General features: G+C 66.4%; 1 protein-coding gene across 1 annotated transcript in view; it reads left to right on the forward strand.

Annotated features, from left to right (window-relative positions):
* LOC119588096 (carbohydrate sulfotransferase 4-like) overlaps window positions 1–244 on the forward strand; it is a gene marked incomplete at its 3' end in the record, with an annotated part of 10,849 nt that overhangs the window by 6,338 nt on the left and 4,267 nt on the right. Inside the window, 1 exon segment of the mRNA XM_037936804.1 lies at window positions 11–233. Coding sequence (XP_037792732.1) covers window positions 11–233 — 223 coding nt within the window.

The raw sequence follows: 244 nt of genomic DNA on the forward strand, positions 1-244 counted from the left end.
CCCTCGCCAGACGGACGGCGGAGGGCGTGCAGCCGCGGACGGCCTTCTCCATCCTGCAGAAGATCTACAGCTGCGCCTGGGGCCCCGGGGACGCGCGCTGGGCCTCCTTCGGCGCCGACAGAAGCCTCGCCAGACAGAATGGCCGCCAGCCGGTGTGTGTCTCCGGCGGCGACGAGAGACTCCTGCAATGCTTGAGGAACACGTGCTTGCAGAACACCAACATTGTTGTCAAGGTGATCGGGGT

Source organism: Penaeus monodon, chromosome 23 (genome assembly GCF_015228065.2).
Source record: "Penaeus monodon isolate SGIC_2016 chromosome 23, NSTDA_Pmon_1, whole genome shotgun sequence".
Taxonomy (NCBI): domain Eukaryota; kingdom Metazoa; phylum Arthropoda; class Malacostraca; order Decapoda; family Penaeidae; genus Penaeus; species Penaeus monodon.